Source organism: Caretta caretta, chromosome 2 (assembly GCF_965140235.1).
Source record: "Caretta caretta isolate rCarCar2 chromosome 2, rCarCar1.hap1, whole genome shotgun sequence".
Classification (NCBI taxonomy): Eukaryota; Metazoa; Chordata; order Testudines; family Cheloniidae; genus Caretta; species Caretta caretta.
In genome coordinates this window covers 202792764-202812571 of record NC_134207.1, presented here as the reverse complement: position 1 = coordinate 202812571, position 19808 = coordinate 202792764, and the positions used below count along the sequence as shown (strand labels likewise).

General features: G+C 41.4%; 1 protein-coding gene across 1 annotated transcript in view; it reads left to right on the top strand.

The window, feature by feature from the left end:
- KCNH8 (potassium voltage-gated channel subfamily H member 8) overlaps window positions 1-19808 on the top strand; it is a 386604-nt gene that overhangs the window by 132260 nt on the left and 234536 nt on the right. Inside the window, exon 3 of the mRNA XM_048838548.2 lies at window positions 15106-15237. Within this exon, the coding sequence (XP_048694505.1) occupies window positions 15106-15237 (132 nt within the window). The remainder of the gene's footprint in view (window positions 1-15105; window positions 15238-19808) is intronic.

Sequence of the window (19808 nt, the reverse complement as noted above, 5' to 3'; positions counted from 1 at the left end):
TGATTTTTTTTTCTTTTTTACCAAAACAGTTTCAATATTTCCAACAATGAAAGTTAGATTCACCAGGGATTCACAAAATGGAGGAGGACAAGGTGGTGATGCCCCCTGTCCTTACACTCAATAGCTCAGTGGACAGGGCACTCAGCTCGATGGGGGAGACCCCGGTTTGAATACCCACTCTGGAGGAGGGATTTAAGTGCAGGTCTCACTCCTCCCGGATAAGCGCCCTAGCCATCAGGTTATACGTTCTCTCTCTCTTTCTCCCGTTGAAGCTGTTCCACTTTGTATACATATTTCTATATTCTTTGGGCTAGGGAGAGTGAGTGAGAATGACTCCATAGCCCAGTGGTTAAAGCATTAATTTGGGAGGGCGGTCCCCGTCCCTACATGAGCACCTAAGTGCTTGGGTGCTTTTAAAAATCCCACCCTATATTGAATTTTATCATATATCTCAGTGTTTATGTGGCTCCTGTCAGCTTCTAGCCTCTTATTTCACAACATCTTGAGTAGAAGTATGGTGACACAGAAATAAACAAAGCAATTTATCATGGTGTTTTCTACTTCAGAGGGCTTTACAGAAAGCAGTACTTCGGCAGGATATTTTCATAAATCTTTTCCAAGTAGACCTTTGCTTTACCACAGATGCTGGGCCAAATTCTGATCTCCGTTACAGAAATGTTAATTCAGAGTAACTCCACTGAAGTAAAGGGACTTACTGTGGATTTATACCAGTGCAACTGAGAACAGAACCTCACTGGATCCCCATTGCTCGAATATTCTGCAACCAGAAAAATACAGCATTGATGAACTATATTTAGACAATTCTCATAAAGTTAAATCAGGTCTTTGGGAGCCCCAGAAGTAGACCAGTAACCAGTAGTAGATTGGACCTTTTCCTACATTTGTGTCTGTCTAAGAAGATGCTACAATGAGCCGTGTAACTGTTGAGGTAGTCAAATGTAACATCTCTACACTGAACTTGAATTGCTAGTGAGGTCACAGTCTAATTCCCTAAATCTATCTCAGAACTTGAACAGACTAATCACTTTCTTTCTTATTGAAGAAAATTTTCCCGTTTTTGGCCAGCTACTTTACTTTTCTCGCTAAAATGATGACTACTTAAAACTTTTTGTTTTATTGTGATATTTCTCCATTCAAGACTCAATGAAATAGAACACAGCTGTTCTGAAGAGCTCTTTCCTTCCTCTGTCAGTGTAGGTGAATACACTTTAGCAGTTGTATGATACTGAAGGAGTAAGATATTGCTCAGTGGGAGTAAGGATGCTGGGAGCATTAGCCCTGATAACAAATTAAAACCAAACAAAAAAGAGAGCTAGCAAAACTAAACAGCTTTATTATACAATTACTGAATACCATTTAAGAACTGGCCAAAGTGGGCAGCTGATTAGGAAGTTTAGGGCAGATCCATCTTCTGTGATGATGACCAGACCTGGCAGCACATTTCTGGCTCACTCAGCCTGTGACCCTGGCAGCCAGGCCCAGGCAGGGAGTGAAAGGGGCAGGACCACCCACTTCTCACGCTGGCCACTCCGCTCTGGATCAGCGTGAGAGCCTACCAGTCGGCTGCCTGGGAGAGAGAGAGAGCCTGGTTGCAGGAGGCAGCAGGCAGCAGTGGGAGAAGGACAGAGTCCCACCCACCCCCAGCAGACAACTCTGGGGAGCATTTGCACCTGTATGCCCCTCCTACACATTGCTCCTGCAGGTGACAACCAGACTTTTGATGTCCAGTCAGTGTTTCTGACCGGACACTGTCAGGTGTCCTTTTTCAACGAGACTTTCCAGTCAAAAACCGGACACTTGGCAGCCCTAGCCTCCGTAACAGAAGGAGAAATCTCTTGTTAGCAAATTAACAATAGAAGCTATCAGCATTTTTTAAACATAGAGTGCAATATCTAAACACAGTAACATGAAAAGGGGGTTGAGGGGAAGTAAAAAAGAACAACCAGGCACTAGCAATGAAAGTCTGATAATATTGTCCAACTGAAATTACATATCCCATTGACCACAGAGTCCATCTTTTTAATTTATAAAGCTAGCTTTACCATTATTCCCACTGGCCTGTTTTACTCATAGCTCAATAGTTCCAGCTCCCTGGTGCTCTACAAATTACATTTAGCTGTCATTTTAAAAACCTTGTATATTAATGTAAGTAGATAGGGAGGAATGCTTTGATGAGAGAGGAAGTTATATCCTATTAACAGTTACTGATAAGAAACACTTTCATACCTTCAGCGCCTTTTTTCTCTCTTTCCTCCAAATAGTTGACCTTATCAACTTGTGGCCACTGATTATCATTTGTATTACTGTGGTGCCTGAAGGCCCTATTGAAGGCCTTATTGTGCCAGGTATCACACAAATACATAGTAAGAGAGAACCCCCTCTGCCCTGAAAAGTTTACAGTTTAAAAAGACAAGACACAGAAAGGATGGGAAATAGGAAGTAGTGTTGTTCCAGCTTTTATGGTGGGGAACCGAGGGACAGAGACATTAAGGGCCAGATATTCAAAAGAGCTCCACACCCATTTGGCACCTCAATGAAGTGGCCAGGCTGAGCTTAATGAAAGAGATTAAAAAAAAGGGGACAAAGCTAATATTTAAAAATAGAAATGGCAGTAAAATAGCCTGTTAGTAATGTGATCTGAAACATTCATGATCTCGCACTGTAACTTAATGATATTTAAACAGAAATATTGCTGACTGACTGGAGTTGATACTGTTCTTACATTGTTGGCATTGAAGTTGACACAACCTACTAACTCCTTTGAACAGCAACATGATTTAATTCTGCCATAATCCAGTGAAAATGGATTTGTTCCAATAATTTCAAACAGTGATAGTACTTAACCTAATCCATACATGAGTTTTACTACTGATGGCACTGTTAGAGAGAGAAACAGACTTTTTTCTTATTTATAGCAATGTTTGCAAGTGACTGATGTTCACACATATATGTTTATAGTTTGCAAGTGACTGTTCACACATATGTGTTTATAGTTTATAGTTTGCAAGTAACTGTTCACACATATGTGTTTATAGATGCATTTGGGACAATCAGATGTAAGATGTTTCATGCATTTTCTTATTTTTGATCAGGTTTTTTTACTGCTTTTTTAAGTACATTGAGATAAGAGTGATGCTCCAGCTCTTTTTCCCCAAGTGGTTACAGTTAAATTCACACTCAGCAGTGTGTATGAGTAGTTCATATAATTAAGTTCCAGTATGCATGACCAGGCATTTTTGAACAATGATTTTCACATTTCACAGGTTGCCCATTGACTTAGCATAGTTAGGTTAGCGTTCCTCATGCTCTTCCCCAGTCCCTATCCTAATGTTATGCCTTCTGTAGCTTTTGTCACCTTTCTAATCACCCCTCATTTGGAGTTCATTAATAAATCTATGAAACAACACTGGTCCTTGTACTGATCCTTGGAGCACCCCAGTGTTAAACTGAATGCTGAAAATAGTGACCATTTATTTCTGCTCACTGTCTTCCATTTCTTAGCCATTTTCTATTCCATGACAGCACTTTGTCGAGTTCAGACACTTTTTTCAATATCCTCTGAGTAAGTGGGAGCCTCAGGGAGTCACATTTCAGCCCCTGGTTCCCCCCTTGTGTGTAATCTGCTCCAGCCTTGTACCACTAGGAAATCACTTCTCCCTCCAAAGTGGCTTAGCTGTGCTGGCCAGTATGTTGGAGTGTAGTCCAGTCTCCACCTGTTCCCACCCATACCCTACTCTCTCTCCACTGACCTGCACAAGAGGGTGAGTCATGGCCTCCACACTGCTGCTGCCCTTCCCCTCACAGTATGACCTACAATGTGGGTAGCCCACACAAGCAAATAAGGGGGATACCTTCTTGCCCTTTGTGATGACTTAGTTTCTTTACTACCATCTGTAAAGTGTTTTGTTTAAGACTTTTTGAATATCCAAATGAATTATATGAACTGATTATCCACATATTTTTATAGACAGACTTTCGAAGAAGATTAGTAGATTATCGGAGAACAATTTTCCTTAATTAACTTAATAGAAGTGATGCTGTTTTGTCTCTATCCTGTCAAGTTCATCGAGGTGCTTTGTATTTCTATATTTAATCTTTGACTATTGGCTCTTCACATAATGTATTCATTCTGGTTCCTCCTAATTCCCATTTTATGCTATTACCTGCCTTAGTCTGTGTTCCTTGGTATTGGCTTCATGTAGGCTGGATTTCCATATTCTGAAGGATTCCTATGTTGGAATAACTTCTTGAACTTTGTCTTCCAATTCCTCTCTTCTAAAGGGGAATGAATAACTGTCTCTCCTGCTTCAGTAGCCCCTATGCTGAATGTAAGGATGCCAGTTTTTCTCATTGTTAACTTTAGAGTCGTCTTTACCAAGGCTTCGTCTTGTGCAGAATGGACCTACTCATCTTATCTATGGGTTAGGCTACCTTAAGCAAATCAGATCTGTGCTTTGGTCCCTCCTCTGGCTCTGTCTGTTTCCATGACCATTGACAGCCTTGGTCCTGACCTTCAAAACCATTAAGGAATCATGCCTCAGCTACATTAGATACTATACCTCTAGCTGTGAATCACCAAGACAGTTGCTCTTCTCTGGAACAATTCAATTCACAAAGCTTGTGGAAGAACACGTGAAAGACAGTGATGAGATGTTCTCAGACAAGGGGATCCTGCTGTTGAATGAACTTCCAGAATAGATTACACAAATCCAGAGTCTGACCACCATTAGCTCATGCTGCAAGACATTGTTCTTTTGATAAAGCTTCCTCCACCTGTCTAGAATGACATTTACAACAACCACTACCCCATTTAGAAAAACCATTCCCCAACATTATCTCAAGAAGCAGTATCTTGTACCTGAGAAGGAAAAAATTCAAAGGAATCTGTGAAGTACACTAGGGGTCTTGTTATACCAATTTAAGTAATGTGGGACATGCTTAGATCCCATGATTGTAGACTGTGGAAGGAAAGGGATGGGGATGAACCATTGCTTCCCTGATATGTAAAGCAGAATCACAGGAGGGACAGCAGTTACTGCAGGCTCTGGGCTGTTCTGGCAGCTGTGACAGCCCGACTGTGGAACTCAACTTTTCTTAGACCTACTTGGAAAAATTCCGACAAAAGTTTTTCATTAGAATTTGCTCATTTGTTCAAATCGAAACCTTCCGCAGAGACTGTTCGAATTTGACAAAGTTCCTCAGGAAACCAGGGCTGATAGTGCTCCATGAAAGAATGTTGAGGCCCTGTGCACTAAGGCAGTTGGGAGACCCCCACCTTCCCTGTCCCTGGGAGACAGAGGTCCCAGGGCTGTGTATCAGGTCCTGCCTCTGGGGGGCATCAGGGGGAGGCTCCAGGATGAAAGGGAGTTGTGGGGTGGGGGGGTGGGGATTTGTGAGAGGCCCTAGGCGTGGGTGTTCTAGACCAGTCCCAACCTGGACTTATCGTGCAGTGGTTCCTGTCCGGTGAGGCTGACCCAGCTTCCCACTCCAGCTCCCATTGGTTCTCATCACATTGTGCAGGCAGGGCCCTCCTGCTGCAATGCCCAGCCACCTTCCTGGCCTTCATGATTTTTGTTGGCGTGTGTGTGTGTGTGGGGGGGGGGATAGTTCTGACCCCCTCAGCCAGTGATTCCCCCCTCCCCCAAGATGCACCAAGTCATCTTGGTTAAACTGAGCCTGCTGATGGAGCTTTCAAAATCACTTCCACAGTCTGTGGCTCTGAGGCAGCCACTGCCCTGGAGGCAGATACCCTGTTTACAGGATTCATGACTCAGGAGCAGCCAGCCAGGCAGACTGCCAATGATTCAGGCATCCCAGGGCTTACAAAGTCAATAGTTGGGGGACAGCTAGCCATGGAGACGCTCTCCTTTTTGCTGTGGATTTCAACGGTTTTGGTTTTCATTCTGAATAGTTCCCTATGGTTTTGTTCCTATCTTTCTCTGCACACCTCTAATTGTGCTAACCCCTGGACTTGGTGTAGGGAGTAGATCTGGCCCAAAACATTAGACTACATTGTGTGCTTTTATATAAAATTTCAGCAGTGAAAAGGTTAAACGCTACAATTTTCCAACTCACAGGGTTACTATAATTCTCTTCCGTGAGCAAGCTCACTCTGTGTACAGCATGTGCTCATGCAGATTCAAATGATGAATTGGGAAGACTAATCCGCTGTACAGCCTTGTGTAATTCCACCGCATGTGCAGTAAAATCCTATTATGCAACGAACGTAACCTGGCAGAAAGGGCAATGACATCAAGCCCAAATCGTGTCCTCTGTGACATGTGAACTCTGAGAACTCTTTCTCAGGATCCAGCTTTAGGAGCTTTTCCAAAAAAGTGTCAGGCAGCACAACTTCAAATGCAAGTGACAACTCTGTGAGAATGTATGTATATGCTGGACACCTCTTAACTTAGGTTGTAACTCTTGATAGATGTGAAGAGAATTTTTAAAAAATATTAATTAACATAAACTGATGATGATTTGTGGTCCCTCAATGTTGAACATGATCTCTACCACAGATTTACATATAGGTCCTGAGATGACTCAGGAATCTGATCCTGGAACCACAAATCTGCCTGCAGTAGGTACAGGCATTTTTGTGGCAGGCCAGTGGCCTGCTGGGAGAAGGTTATTTCTTTTTTCTTCCTCCTCTCTGTTTTCATCTTTGAGGGCAAGGCGCTTCTCCTTCTCCTCCTGTCTGATGGAGGATATGGCACCTTTGGGGTAGGTTGGCGGCTTGCTGTTCCCAGCTTGTGATGTCCACATCCTTTTTTCTTAAGATATACTTTGAGTGCGTCTTTGTAGCATTTCCTCTGACCACCACCGGATCTCTGACCATGGGTGAGCTGAGAGTAGAGGACTTGTTTTGGGAGATGAGTCTGGCATCCGCACACAATGTCCAGCCCAGCAAAGTTGGTGCAGGAGGATCATTGCTTCAATGCTGATGACATTGGCTTCAGCGAGGATGCTGACGTTAGTGCGGTGATTTTACCACTTGATGCGAAGGATCTTCCGGAGGCATCGTTGGCGATACCGCTCCAAACTTTTGAGTTGCTGTTGATAGGTCACCCAGGTTTCGCATCCACAGAGGAGCGTAGGAACAATTGTCTTACAGACCTGGATCTTGGTGTCCTGCTGTAGGTCACGGTCCATGAAAATGTGTCGGAGCAATTTCCCAAAGGAAGCACTTGCGCACTGAATCCTGTGCTGGATCTCACTATTGATTTTTGCATTTTGAGAAAGTTGGCTACCAAGGTAACACAAGTGTTCAACTGTCTCCAAAATCTGACCCTCGGTGGTGATTTGTGATGGGACATGTGCAAGGCCTGAAGCAGGTTGATAAAGCACTTTAGTCTTCTCAATATTGAGTGAGAGTCCTAGGCTTTGGTAAGTTTGTGCAAGACAATCCCGTATGGACTGAAGGTCATTCTCAGTGTGCCCAAGGATGACAGTCATCAGCATACTGAAGATCAGTAATGGACGCTTTGAAGACTTCAGAGTTCGGGCAGAGATATTGAAGATTAAAGAGCTGCCCATCCATTCTGTATTGAATGTCAACTCCATTGGAGAGGTGGTCTTTAACAAGGCCCAAAATGACTGCTAAATAAATGGAAAACAGGGTTGGGGCAATAATGCATCCTTGCTTAACCCCAGTTTTTATTACGAAAGGTTCTGTTTCAAGGCCATTACAGAGAACCATGGCAGTCATCTGATCACTGAGAAGCCTTAGGATCTTAATAAATTTTGGACGGCAGCCAAATCTAGCCAGCACCTTCCACGGGGCTTTGCGATTGACAGAGTCAAAGGCCTTTGTCAAATAGATGAAAGCCATGTAAAGGTACTGATTTTGCTCCTGAGACATTTCCTGGATTTGGCGGGCAATGAAGATCATGTCAGTTGTCTAGCAGGATGATCTAAAACCGTCAGTATTTCCTCAGAAAGGGGAACTAATCGGTTTAAGAGGACACAGGCATGAATTTTCCTTGCTGTAGATAGCGAGGCAATGTCTCAATAGTTTCCACACTCCGACTTATCTCCTTTCTTAAAGATTGTGGCGAGAGCAGTTCTTCTTGCTGGCCGTACATTATCTCTGTTTTCTATCAGGGTGCGAACTTTCCATGTAGCAAAAGTCACTGTCTTTTTATAGGTTTAACCACAGGCAGAGTTATCCCACTGGATGCAGTAATCCAGCCAGGATCGTATGAGACAGCCTAGGTTTAGGGCACCTTTTCTATCCCTCTCCCCATGAAGAGTGAGCAGAGGGGATCCTAAAGAGGACTGCTGAGTCACGATAGTAGCTACCTGTCTCAGTCCAGGTGCCAGATGACCATCTAACTACCACTGCCTACATGCAGATTCATGGCTAGGGATTGCCAGGTTCACTAATCCTGTCCCTGTCACCACTAGTCTGTTGCTGCAGGGCTTGGAAGGATGTAAAGATGTTATTTCCCATGGTAGAATCCAACACATGATTTCTTTTAATATAGGGAAGCTGGTGCACCTACCGTGACCACACTATCATGACAAGCTGGAGGTCTGAGGCCCAATGGTAGGGAAAGTCCTAGATGACTGGAGATCTCCACTTGCTGCAGCCTTCATCCACTTTCACGGCCTTGAAATCTGAGGACCCTCTTCCACTGATCCACAACTGAGGACTCCGGGAATTGGACCATGCTTTGTCTGGGACCTCCTCTGTATTCTGGTGATGAATACATTAGATAATGTTTTTGGATCAGACAGACAAGGCAACAAGGAACAAACAAAAGACTGAAATAAAACTCATTATATATACTGGATATTTCATTAACTTATAAAAATGAACTGTTTGGGGGGAGGGATAGCTCAGTGGTTTGAGCATTGGCCTTCTAAACCCAGGGTTGTGAGTTCAATCCTTGAGGGGGCCATTTCGGGATCTGGGGCAAAAATTGGGGATTGGCCCTGCTTTGAGCAGGGTGTTGGACTGATGACCTCCTGAGGTCCCTTCCAACCCTGATAGTCTATGATTCCATGATTTTTAAGAGTAAAAATTCCTTTTAGTCCAGTTTTCAGGGACGGCAGTACATTCTCAGTTACCTGAAAAAAGTACATTCACTAGTGTGATTACTTGCTTATTCTGAACTTGGAGCTATTAGCATCCAGCAGCATTAGGCACCAAGTATGTGACTATGGTCCTTAATGATAGGATACAGCAATGCTGGTGATCAAGGGGAAGTAAACATTGCCTGCTGGTTGATGACTGGCAAATAAAGGGAAATAACAGAGGTTGACAGAAGGAAATATGTTGAGAACAAAACAGTGGAGGGGTTGGAATGTTGAGAAGGGGAATGATCTGGAGAGGATCTTTCTCTAACAAATTATTCCACGGAGACAAAAGTTGGAGGACCACCATTGTAAATGATCCAAATACATGTAACTCATTGCGGTGGGTGTTTGTTTTCAATTACAGTATACTAGGGAATAATTATATCACTAGAGTTACAACAGCCACTAAGTACTACAGCTAGAAAAAACCTATTGAACCTGTCTATCGTTAAATAAATGGAGATCTGACACTGAATAGCTAACCAAACCCTTTCTAGATTAGTGCTCTATAAGGGCTGTATAGGTCAACCTGCCACCACTAATGTAATTGGTACATTGTAATGCCCTTGGAAAATAATTGGGGGAACTGCAGACAGCTTTGATCCAAAAACTATTCACGTCAGTGGGAATCTTTCTGTTGACTTCAGTGGTGTTTGGATCAGACCCTAAAAGAATAATTTTGTTGTTTTCCCTAACTGTTGGATATGTAATCTGGTAAACTCATGACACTGGGAGGTTACTGTCTTTTTAAATGGAGTCTCCTCTAAATCTGTTGTAGGAGACAGGAAAAAGGAAAATAGAGCAGAGTAAAAGTAAGCAGTGCACATAAGGACAAAGGAAGAAAGTCAAGTGGCTGCAGCAAGGACTGCTTAGCTTTTTAGTTTTTGTTCAGTGAAGTTCAAGGAAGTGTAATTGAAGGATTTCAAAATTGTGAGTTTTATAACTGCAACATCCTTTGCAGTCGGTGAATGGAGAGAGGGGAAAAGTGTGAGTAAACAAAGAATGTAAATGTGGATATATACTGCTCTATGTATGCTAGAGTCCATAAATTATCTACTAGTATATGAAAACTACACTCTATATTATGCCTTAAACATACTAATATATTGTATTAAAAATTAAAAGAACATTAAGGTTGCAGAGTCAAACACTCCAAAGTTACGAAATGACAGAATTAAGGTTGCCTGTGCCATCTTAATTCAGCCCCCTCCTACATGTGCATTATATTATTGTGACTTTATATGACACTGAAAGTTTGTGGCAGAGCTAAGAATGGAACTCAGCTCTCTTGGGTACCAGTCCAAAGCCTTAAACACAGAAACATCTCCTTGTTGTTCTTACAACCCTCTGTCTTATTCACTGTCCATTCCATGCATCTACAGGGTCCTGTAGATCATGCAATTATAGACTGCATCATAATGTGTATATACACAAGAGGTCTGAATTTTTTAATAGAATTTCCGATTTTGCTGCAGCCAGGAACCTGACATTTTGTTTTGTCCTCTTGCCCTGCTAAAATCTACCTGCAGCTGTCTTTAACTCTCCAGCTTTTCCCGTGAACAGAACGGAGTTAAAGCACTGCTGGTCCTGGCCCAAGCATACCCCTGCTCTTATTTGCCATGGCAACTGGGAATGAAGGATATTTAATGCAGATACAATAAGTTAGACTTACCACCTAATTTAGGAGGTGCTTGCTACAGAATTTGGTACTACTATGCAGCAAAATACTCAGAACCCTGATTACACCTTATCAACAAATAGCCAGTATATGTAGCCTCAGTACCATCTCTATATTCTAATGCCATTATAATACCTTGGAGACGTCCCCTCTAGGTCCCTGTCCAAAATTTTGGACCAGCCAAAGGAAGAGACTGCCCCCAAGAGAGTCTGTTGCTGGTTTTACTTTGATCCTTGTGTATGTTGGGACAAGATTTAGAGAGTTTAGCTTGTGCTCTGTGCCCTTTCAATGCTCATGCAGTACAGGTGCTATCAACAAAGCTCATGATTGTATGTCTCACAACTGAGACTTAAGCAGATCTCAGTAGTTGGAGGGGGAAACGCATCATTTTGTAGTGGTCGGAATACTTATCTTTTAAAGTTTCTGGCATTATAAAGGTAGAGTGCTGCTTGAAACCTTAAAGTTGTTTGGTTTTTTGAAGAAAGGTTAGTATCTCAGTTTCCGCACAGACTCCCAGCTGAAGGCAATTTTTGTTTATTTTGATAGAGGGAGTGGAGAATAGGTAGAAGTAGCTGTGAATGAGAGGGTGACCATAAAATAGTCACCTCTGTGTTGCTGAGAACAGCTATTGGGCTAGTTGGATTGCTCTATGATGAGATTTTTCTTTTGTTCTGCCTCTCCCTCCTGTCCTTGATGTGCTATTCTCTGCCTGAAGGATATTAAAATATATTTTGAGACTTTGGATCTTACTGTAAGGGAAAGAAAGGAAGCTTTCTGATAGAGAAGTAGCCAGGGGCAATAAAGAAAGCCCATAAAAATAAAGCTACAAAGGAAATCTTTTTGGTAGACAATGATTTGTTGACAATGGCAATGCCCTTCTAGCTGAAGCTGGAAAGGAATTCTCAGAATCAAATTAATCATTTCAGATAAAGTTACCAATAGAAAATGCAAAGTAATGCACATTGGAAAACATAATTCCAACAACACATGTAAAATGATGGGATCTAAATTAGCTGTTACCACTCAAGAAAGAGATCTTGGGGTAAATCTCTGAAAACATCCACTCAATGTGCACCGGCAGTCAAAAAAGCAAACAGAATGTTGGGAACCATTAAGAAAGGGATAGATTATAAACAGTAAATATCATATTGCCTCTATATAAATCCATGGTACACCCACATCTTGAATAGTGCATGCAGATGTGGTCACCCCATCTGAAAAAAGATATATTGGAATTGGAAAAAGTTCAGAAAAGGGCAACAAAAATTATTAGGGGTATGGAACGGCTTGCATGTAAGGAGCAATTAATAAGACTGGGACTTTTCAGCCTGGAAAAGAGACAACTAAGGGGGGACAGAGGTCTATAAAATCATGACTGGAGTGGAGAAAGTAAATGAGGAAGTGTTATTTACTCCATCATAACACAAGAGCTAGAGGTCACCAAATGATGTTAATCAGCAGAGGTTTTCTTCACACATCACACAGTCAACCTGTGGAACTCCTTGAGCCAGAGGATCTTGTGAAGGCCAAGACTATAACAGGGTTAAAAAAAGAACTAGAGAAGTTCATGGAGGATAGGTCCATCAATGGCTATTAGCTAGGATGAACAGGCATGGTGTCCCTAGCCTCTGTTTGCCAAAAGTTGGGAATTGGCGATAGTGGATGGATCACTTGATGATTACCTGTTCTGTTCATTCCCTCTGGGGCACCTGGCATTGGCCACTGTTGGAAGACAGGATACTGGGCTAGATGGACCTTTGGTCTGACCCAGTATGGCCGTTCTTACACCAAATGTATTTGCTAGAATGTATTAATATATATTTTTTAAAATGTCTGATGCCTGTAACATTATTGCCACTAATTCAGTGCTTTAATGGCTGTTTCTGTATTGTTAATGCTAAAACTATAACAAAACAAGAGAAAAGAGAAAAGAAATTCAGCTACTTCTAGAGTGGATAATAATAGCTGTTTAAAAAAGCATAGCGGCCAGAAACAACAGTTTTGCAGAAGAAGTGAAGAGTAACATTGTATCCAATTGAAACTATGGGAGAAATTTAGCTAGGCAGAATGTAATTTTAAAAAATGGAATTTGGCCAAGTGATATGAGTTATAGTAATATTCTTTAGAGGCTTGCAATTCTCTCTTTCAATCAGAAAACTAAAAAATTTTTACTGATGCTCTTCATTTTGGATACGCCAGTATAGACTGATGTATTGGTTGCTTTTCAACAAATGAGTGACAGGAAGTAGGACCAATCAGATTTTCCCAAAGGTTTTGATAAAGGAGATAACAGTAGTCCTACCCTCTCTCTCTCTGCTTCTTGCTTTGTCTTGCTCAAAGATGCTCACAATAAAATGTGCTTGCTTCATCATGTCTGCATGAAAAGGAATAAGAAATTCAGGATGGGAAAAAAGAGGGAATAAGCAGGCAGAAATCTCTTGCTTCTGATCTCCCATTTCTACCCTCTTTTATGCTGGTATCTTTGCTTGCACTGTCTTCACAGCTTACAAAATAGGGTGTTTAAAACCCAGGGTAGACCCATTTTGTTTCATCTGCCCTATCCTTCTTTCCTCCCTTTCTCACTTTCCTGTTTTCCTTCAAACTGGGAGCCTTGTCCCAGCTGCAGGTTAAATTTACTAACCTACCTAAATGCTGCCCAACTGCCTCCAGAGAGCTATGACTGAGTTGGGAGAGGAACAATTGGTTTTCCTTTGAAGCATCCTACTGGAACTTCAACTACAATAACACTTCAAGGGTAACAGCTACATCCCCTGCTAGGCTCAGCCCCCGCTCTCAAGAGGCCGTCAAGTTGATTTTACATTAAAATTTAGATTAGACAGCTGAATTGTAAGCAAATTTGCAGTGCCCGGTACCATTTTTTTAACTGCAGAGTTGAGAAGAGAGAAAATAGGGGGACAAGGACAAGAGCGCCAAAAGCAAGCAGCTGTAATATGCTCTTCCAATCCATCTTTTCTGAGCTCTCCCATATTTATATACGTATTAGCTATGCATTTTTAACGATAGCTAGTGGCCCAGGGACCATGTTTAGTTTTATTTCATGAGAACTGGAAGTAGCCTTTGAGCATTAAATTGTTGCCAAAAGAGCAGTGAGATGGATAGGATATAGGAGTCTCGGGGTCAGGCACTCCCAAAAACAAATTTCAAATGAAAAAGACTTAATCCAACAACAATGATCCATCCCACTGCGAACATTAGTGGTCTGTTGGTATGCTTGAAGTGGCTGAAGGTAATTGTTTTTGCCTTTGTGACTTACAGAGATGGGCCCAAGCTGCATACTACAATTAGAATCTAGACTGATTTACCCCAAAATCGGTGGGGTTTGGATCCAGGGTTTTGGTGTGAGCTCAGCTTTACTCACAATGTGCTTGAACTATGCAGCAGTACAACACCAACACACTGGCAATAATTAGTTCCTATGCTGAATTATCTGGGTGAATTACAACCCCAGTGCTTAAGACCATCAGACTGAATGTCCTATTTTCCAAGGATGGTGTGACTTTAAAAAACAAAAAAAACAAAACAAAAAACTTTCTATTTACATAACGTAATTATTAAGTGACAATTTGACACTAAATAGGCAAGTTGAGTTTTACATTTAAAAAAAAAGTATTTTTTACCCAGGCTACTAACCGGTATTATCGCAGTTAACATGTAAAAGGGAAGATCTTTATTGTCATTAATTTTCACAGATAAAATGTAAGTATTATAATACTCATCTTATCTGAAATACAAGGACTTAGAGTTTTCACTTGCCTAAGTTTAACACCTCAGATTTGAATAACTGTACTTTAATTTCTATTTTAAGTCACAAGTCTGATTAGTTTAAATATCTTTGAATTAGTGAAGTGATACACTAGCTACTGGGTCTTCTGCTAAGGGATGATGAGAAAGCCAAGTCTGATGATGAATCTAAGGTAAAGATATTTCATAGTAAACATGGAAGCTTCAGATATCAGAGTTAACATAGTGGCAGATACTCCATTAAAATAGGAAGTGCCAGCATCAGTTAAGATTTCAAAGGAAAAGGTGGTTTGAGAGAAGTAAGAAGCTTCATTAAACTCCATTAATGTTCCCAGTAGATAAATTTTGCATCTAAATTAATTCCTTGATTCCACAGAATGCAGCACTACTGAGCTTCGACCAATGATGCAAAGAGATTTACATGAGCTGAACATCTGTGATTTCCTGACTGACCTTCTAAATACGATTTTTTGTTAGAATTACGTTAGTTGCAGCTTTAATAGTTTGGATTTTTTCAATAAAAAGACAGCTGTTTGAATTTAATTCATTCTATATCCTTACAGGGTCTTCATTCTGGTGCCTACTGGACATTGTTCCTATAAAGAACGAGAAAGGAGATGTAGTACTGTTTCTGGCCTCTTTCAAAGATATAACAGATACAAAGGTGAAGATTGCTCCAGAAGATAAAAAAGAAGGTCTGTATAGTTTCCAACAAACACTGATAAATACTATTGATACTTCACGTTTTGAGATATAGTCACCATTAAATAAAGGAGTTGGGGTGGAAATTCTTTTGAAGTTCCCTTTTAAAAGTCAAAAGAATACATTTATGTAGGACTTATGGGGCTAGAAATGTAACCAAAATCAAAGAACTAATGATATGGAAAATGCAATTTTGTTCCGTTTTATATTCGTTTTAATTTAGATCTTGCTCCACATTCTACAAGTTAAGTATCAGGGGATAGCCGTGTTAGTCTGTGTCAAGGTTCCTTCCCTACTCTGAACTCTAGGGTACAGATGTGGGGACCTGCATGAAAAACCCCCTAAGCTTATTTTTACCAACTTACGTTAAAACTTCCCCAAGGTACAAACTATTTTACCTTTTGCCGCTGGACTTTATTGCTGCCACCACCAAGCGTCTAACAAATATATAACAGGGAAAGAGCCCGCTTGGAAATGTCTTTCCCCCCAAAATCCTCCCAAACCCCTTTCCTGGGGAAGGCTTGATAAAAATCCTCACCAATTTGCATAGGTGAACACAGGCCCAAACCTTTGGATCTTAAGAACAATGAAAAAGCAATCCGGTTCTTAAAAGAAGAGTTTTAATTAAAGAAAAAGTAAAGAAATCACCTCTGTAATCAGGATGGTAAATACCTTACAGGGTAATCAGATTCAAAGCATAGAGAATCCCTCTAGGGAAAATCTTAAATTACAAAAAGACACAAAAACAGGAATATACATCCCATTCAGCACAACTTATTTTATCAGCCATTTAAACAAAACAGAATCTAACATATATCTAACTAGATTGCTTATTAGCCCTTTACAGGAGTTCTGACCTGCATTACTGCTCTGGTCCCGGCAAAAGCAACACACACCCCACCCGCTCCAGCTTTGAAAGTATCACCCCCACCCCACCCGCTCCAGCTTTGAAAGTATCTTGTCTCCTCATTGGTCATTTTGGTCAGGTGCCAGCAAGGTTATCTTTAGCTTCTTAACCCTTTACATGTGAAAGGGTTTTTTCCTCTGGCCAGGAGGGATTTAAAGGTGGTTAGCCTTCCCTTTATATTTATGACAGTCTGTATCCACAAAAACAACAAGGAGTCCGGTGGCACCTTAAAGACTAACAGATTTATTTGGGCATAAGCTTTTGTGGGTAAAAAACCCCACTTCTTTAGATGCATGGAGTGAAAATTACAGATGCAGGCATTATTATTCTGACACATGAAGAGAAGGGAGTTACCTCACAAGTGGCAAACCAGTGTTGACAGGGCCAATTCAATCAGGGTGCATGTAGTCCACTCCCAATAATAGATGAGGAGGTGTCCATTCCAGGAGAGGCAAAGCTGGTTTTGTAATGAGCCAGCCATTCCCAGTCCCTATTCAGGCCCAAATTGATGATAAATTTGCAAATAAATTTTAGTTCTGCTGTTTCTCTTTGAAGTCTGGTAAGCTAAAACCTCTCCAGCACATTATCAACGATCTACAACCTATCCTGGAAGATGATCCCTCACTCACAGAGCTTGGGAGGCAGGTCAGTCCTCACTTACAGACAGCCCCCCAACCTGAAGCAAATACTCACTAGCAACTACAGACAACACCACAGAAGCACTAACCCAGGAACCAATCGTTTCCTACTCTGTCCCCATATCTACTTTAGCAACACCATCAGAGGACCAACCACATCAGCCACACCATGAGAGGCTCATTCACCTGCACATCTACTAATGTTATATATGCCATCATGTGCCAGCAATGCCCCTCTGCTATGTACATTGGCCAAACAATATAATGATTGGACATGTCTGCATAAAGATGTTTACTAATAGGATTTTCTTTCAACCTTTGCTGTCTTCTCTCTGTCCTATACAGAAAAGACCTTCCACCAGCTATTCATTGGACATAATCAAAGAGGGCATAGCAAAACTTACTGATTTCTAAACTATTGAGCATGTCATTTGCAACCACTGCCTTGAGTTCCTGTCATCTATTCTATCCTGAATCCCTCAAAACCCCACTGAAACTACTCTTGCCAAGATCCTTAATGATTTCTTAATGGTCACATCTCAGGATATCTATTCCAACCTCATCCTCCTTAACTGCTCTGCTAATTTTGATGCTGTTAATCATGCCTTCCTTCCTGAAATCTTGTCCTCCCTGGGCTTTCATTATGACGTTCTTCCCCTGGTATTCTCCTATCTCTCTGGCTGCTCTTTTGGCATCTCTTCCACTATGTTGTCATTCTGCTTCCATAGGATCCCATTCTTGGCACCCTCCTCTTCTTGCTCTAGACTGTTTATTTGGGTGATCTCATTTGCTTACACAGCTTCAATTACTATATTTATACTAGTTGATTGCCAAACTAACTGCCCATTCTTGACTAATTTCACTTCATCTTGGCTCAAATCTCAGATTCTGTCTCTGACCTTCCCTTCTGAATGTCTCAGCAGCAACTCAAACTTAACATACCCAAAAAAGAACTCCTCATGATGCCATCCTTGAAATTGCCACTCATCTTGTGCTCTCTCAAACAGCTGAGTTTTCTTCCACACTGCTCCTATGTATGTAAAGTTCTCCTTGAATTAATCTGTATGTAAACCACTACCTTCTCCCAAAAATCCACTGCTGCTATGAAGCCGACAAGAAATCATCCAAGCAATGATGGCTAGGTTGTACAATAGCTTACCAATGGAACCACATGATGTTAACTTCATTTCCTAGGTCATCTCTCTACCCTTCAGTCTTGTTGTTTGTCACCCTTGCTTGTTGCTTCTTCTTTCAAATCAGACAGTAAGTTCTTTGGGCCAGGAACCAGATCTACTTGTATGTTTGCACAGATTCTAGCACAATGCATTCCCAATTGCTATATGCTTCCCCAATATAAATAATAGTGACTGGTAGTAATGGAGTCTACAAATCCTATACTGAGCAGAGGCAGAAGGAGGAGGGGAGCTTCTCCTGCCTGCAGGCAAGCAGTTTGACCACACTCCCATGCAGCTGCCCCAACTGCCAGTCATGGAGGGAGGCACCTCACCTGCAACCAATGATGGGGGGGAAAGGCCTGCTATAAGAGGAGGATGATCAGAGAGGGAGAAAAGGCAGAAAGGCCTGGGACAGGGAAGGGACAACACCCCTGCACCAGGCTGCCTCCAGGAATAAGGCCCAAATTGACACAAGCAGACCCCGGGCCTAATTAGAGGCCACAGTCCAAGAAGTGCCCTGATCGGGGACTAACCAAAGGAAACCAACAGGGAGCAGTAGAGACCCCCTGCAAAATCACACCAAGGACCGGTGACACAGGCGTTAGAGGGCAATGAACAGTCTCAGGCTAAAATGACAGGCTTGAAACGGCCTATATAACATAGCCAGAAATTTGTAATATTTACTCCTTGGCCTGATTCGGATTTATATTAAGATTATTTCACACCGCTCTGGCAGTGTACAGGGGATTGAAAGTGGCTGTAAATATATATAATAAATTCCCACTGACTTTAATGGCTGCATGATCATTAATACTTAAGGATACTTTATAACAGCATGTTATATACTAAAGATCAGTTCCTGCTATTATTCTGCCTAAAAGCTCCCACTGAAGTCAGTCTTGACAGACAATGGCAGGATAAGGCCCTACTGCTTCAATTCTGCACTCATATATGCACATGCATACCACCAAAAGTTGGGAAAAAGTGCATTTAAGGGATTGTAGTAGTCTCTCTGTCAGACAGCTGCTATGGCAATCTGCTACTGTCCTTCAAAAGTAACTGTTATGCATTTAGTGCCGCTGTTTCTTTTTTTTAATTAACAAGCTCTTTTGCTGGATAGTAAGCATGTTGTAACTTTCCACTGTTTACACTGTTAATTTGCCTTTACAAAAATAGATTGTTTTCCCAACCCAGTAATATATCAGAGAAATCCCACCATCCTCCTTGTTTCTTTAAAAATACCTATAATCAAGCACTGTTGTAAAAGATAGCTTTTCAACACCCTCTTTGCCAGATTTGGAATACTGTAACAAAATTGATGGTCTTTTCTTTCCAACGTACAGAAAATCTCTTATTTTAGAAAAGCAATTGTTCCCATCAGAAAGGAGGGGAAAACAGTAGTTGTTTTGCAGGGCAAAAGTTATTTCAGTGCTATGTACTAAGTTGGGAAGCCTATTGGCTAAATTCTGATTGTGCTTACATCTTTTTAAATCTGAAAGCAAGCAGATTTAAACTGGAGTTACTGAGATTAGAATCTGGCCCTCAGTGTTGGAAAGTTTAGGCCTCTATTCTGCTTTCATATACACACAGTAATGTTCTTTGACTTCTCTGGCGGTTACAGTTGTGTTTCTTAGAAAATAATTGGCCAAACAAGTAAAACTTGAGTCCTGATTATCAATGCTTAATCTGAAATCCTGTAAAAAAAATTTATGGTGGAGGAAATTAGGCTTCGGTAAGAGGGGCAATATTCATTGTGACAGTATTCAACCCCCTAAAGTACCTTATGGAGACCATTGTATTAAATTTATGAATGTTTTCTGTATGATTGAGTTCTATTCCATGGG